General features: G+C 36.1%; 1 protein-coding gene across 1 annotated transcript in view; it reads left to right on the forward strand.

The window, feature by feature from the left end:
- spag8 (sperm associated antigen 8) overlaps positions 1 to 3,007 on the forward strand; it is a 27,830-nt gene extending 24,823 nt beyond the window's left edge. The window contains exon 6 of the mRNA XM_015373177.1: positions 2,891 to 3,007. Coding sequence (XP_015228663.1) covers positions 2,891 to 3,007 — 117 coding nt within the window. The remainder of the gene's footprint in view (positions 1 to 2,890) is intronic.
- Positions 3,008 to 3,392: the final 385 nt, after the last annotated feature.

Raw genomic sequence — 3,392 nt, forward strand, 5'->3', positions numbered from 1 at the left:
CTTTGTATCTCATTTAAACCTTCACACAATAAAGTACATTTATGCATTATGAGTCTATGCTTTTCATTTTTCTGTCTCAAACACATTATAAAAGTGTTGCATAACAGGAACGTGTCACCATTTACACTTTTAAAAAGCAGGAAAGATTTCCATTATGAAACATTAAAAGGCTTTAGACAAAGCACTTCAGTTTAAACACATAAAATATCACAATAGAGCCAATAACCCAGTGCAATACAGGGCTTTATGTCTGCATATGATGCATACTCCTTCTCTTTAAGCTTTTATTAAAGAGATAACTTCAAATAATTCTTTACTCGTTATGCTGTATTATTAGTATTATTTAGGTTTGTTTTACTGTCCACACTGAACTTCAGACATTTTCATGTTTTTTAATGTTTACACATCAAACCTCTTTGTATTTAATCCTTATTTCAATTGGCAGACAAACACAAAGCAGTGCACCGGTATGAGTTTAAAGAAAGAAGTTTATTGAACTTTTTTGCATACATTTCAAAACTGTATAATTGTTTATTGTTTTGGCTGCATTTACAGCTCCAAGCGATTCAGGGTTTGTTTCCCAGCTGAAATTGCTTCTTGAAAAATAGCTCAAATTCTTTCATGTTGAAAACAGAGTTTAAAAGTTAAACTGGGCCTCTTCTTTTGTAATAAGACATGTTTTTCTTTTGGAGTAAAAAAGCGCCTTTTCTCTGCCACCTTTTTACCGGTCTTAGCCTATGGTGACCTTTTTTTATAAGAATGCTATTTCTTCATGTCTTCAAATGTTGAACTCTGTTTCCTATGCTTCATTAAGGCTCACCACAAACTGTAGAGCCATGACATCATTATTAGTTCGTATGAAATCGTACGAAAAGTTATGCACCGTAATTTCGTACGTTTTAGACGTTTTTTTCGTCGCATTTTGTCGTATATTTACGTCTTGCCTCGAGACAAGATATCCTTGCGCATCTTACGCACCATTAAATAGAATTTAACATACAATTAACCCTAACCCTAAGATACAAAGCAGCAAGCAACCTAGTTAGAGACCTGAAGAAGTGATTATTGCACTGTTTTTCCCAGTTTTACGTCCGTCCGCGGATCTGCTTTTTTCGTCTGTCTGGCTGCGCATACTGATCTGTATTTTCGAGGAAAAACGTCCAAAACGTACAAAATACTGTGCATAACTTTTCGTACGATTTCATACGAACTGATAATGAGAATATGTTGCTTAGGTGGGATGGCCTTCCCTCTCTGCGAGAAGGCAGTGTCATTGGTACACTTTTATTTCCAAGGCCCTTCTTTGATTACTGCCGTCTTACATTTGTACCTTACTTACACAGAAAAGCATGTCTTCTTCTGCCCTGAGATCGAATGATCAGCTGTTGCTCAATATTCCTTTTTCCCGCACAGAACTAGTGAAGAAAGCCTTTAGTTACGCAGCTCCTTGTGCATGGAATTTTTTTTACAAAGAAACTGGAAGTTGACTGAGTTTTTATTTTTAATTTCTTTAAGTTAAAAGTGAAAGAATTTGAATCAGCTTGAATGATCTGTAATTGTATTAGTTGATATGTTTTCTTATGTACCTGTTATTTAATTTAATGTATCTCTGCTTATTATGCAACTTTGCTGCCTCTTGGCCAGGACTCTCTTCAAAAGGAGTTTTTTAATCTAAATGACATTTTTTTCCTGGTTAAATAAAGATTAAATAATAAAAGAAGAGTAGCTCTGAACATTTGTTTTAAATACTTTTTTTTGCATAAACTCAGGTTTTGATTGAACCATACTCAATAATAAATATGCTTTGATCCAAGTGGTTCTGCTAAACCTCTGGCATGGAGTGTTTATATGGAGTTCAACCTATTTTCCTCGGAAGAGTCATAATTTGAGTCAATTTTACTATTTTTAACCCTGTAATGCCAAATGTATCATATTTGATACATACGGTTTCTGAAATGTTTTGCGTCTGACACCTTTTGCATAATTTAATGGTAAAAACTTTGCTCAAAATCCTATTGTACACAATCAGATATACCTGATAACAGACGGCAGAAGACTACACAAAAAATAATCTAGACTTATCGCATAGTAATAAATTATTAATATCAAAAATGTCAAAAATTTACATATTTTGTTAAAAGGCCAAATAAGGACTTCAAACACAAGAAAAGTAATTTTCTGTTTTGTTTTATTCTTGGATCGGGCTTTAAAGGGTTAAGGAGGGATGAAATTCGTTTTTCGGTACAAATGTCTTTAAATTTAGAACATTTCATTCTGACAAGTGTCTGTGTTTTGTTGCTTTCCAGCATTACCGTGAAATTAGCTCCACCCATCTTCCATCAACTCTGACAAGAAAAAGAACTTCCACAGCATGATTCTGCCACCACCGTGTCTAAGAGGGCAAAATGTCCCCCACAAAAAAAGAAAAAAAGAAATCAGACTGCAAAGAAATTAAACCTGATTCAAAACTTCTACAACTCAGGTTTTCTACAGTCAACAAAGCCGTCCGTTTATTTATGATACAATAAAATTTTTGCTGACTCAGAATAAAATGAATTTCAAAGAAGCAATCAGAAATGTTTTTCCATCACTACCAGATGTTATTCAGCGTAAGTATTGAGTCTTTATAAAGCAGTCCTCTTCAGGTTGCTGAATGTAGGTTTTACTCTGAAAGCACTCGCACTCTCAATACTTTTAGCATTTCTTGGAGTTGTTCATCTTTTTTGCAGCATTGTGTAACCTGTAATTAGTGCTACCTAATGCTGTTCTACAGAAAGCCTTGCTTTCCTCCTACACAGGATAAATATCTTGTCTTTGTCCTTGAAAAGAAAAGGAAGAAAAGCAGCACAGAATGGGTCCTTTCCATCTCAGCAAAGACGTGTTCCTGCAGGCCGGCAGCATCTCCATGTGGACCGGCACCACGTTGGGGAACGTAGCACACAGGCTACAGATTCATACTCAACGCGCCGATCAGAGAACGATTCCCAGCTCTGCTGATCCTTTCTGAGCCTTCAGCAGGGATTAGTGGGCGGTAGCTATGGAGACAAGTAATTTTAGCTTTTATTTATGCAGCTTTCCTCTACAAACATTTCATTATCTCACAGGATGATACAGGAAAAACCAATCTGCTTCTGAAACACGCCGCCCCGGAGCAAATCTGGATCCAACATCTCAAATGAAATGACATACAGTTAATTTCGTCTTTTTTCTGTTTTCCTTTTTACGTGTCTATAGATGTGTCATTTACGTGTCTATAGATGTGTGGAACTACAAAGGCCTTTCTTTTAATCTGAGCTGTCTCAGCAGATGATGAATGAGGCCATCCTCACATCAGAACATGGATGGATGGATGGATGGATGGATGGATGGATGGATGGATGGATGGATGGATG

Source organism: Cyprinodon variegatus, unplaced genomic scaffold (assembly GCF_000732505.1).
Source record: "Cyprinodon variegatus isolate N-32 unplaced genomic scaffold, C_variegatus-1.0 Scaffold82, whole genome shotgun sequence".
Classification (NCBI taxonomy): domain Eukaryota; kingdom Metazoa; phylum Chordata; class Actinopteri; order Cyprinodontiformes; family Cyprinodontidae; genus Cyprinodon; species Cyprinodon variegatus.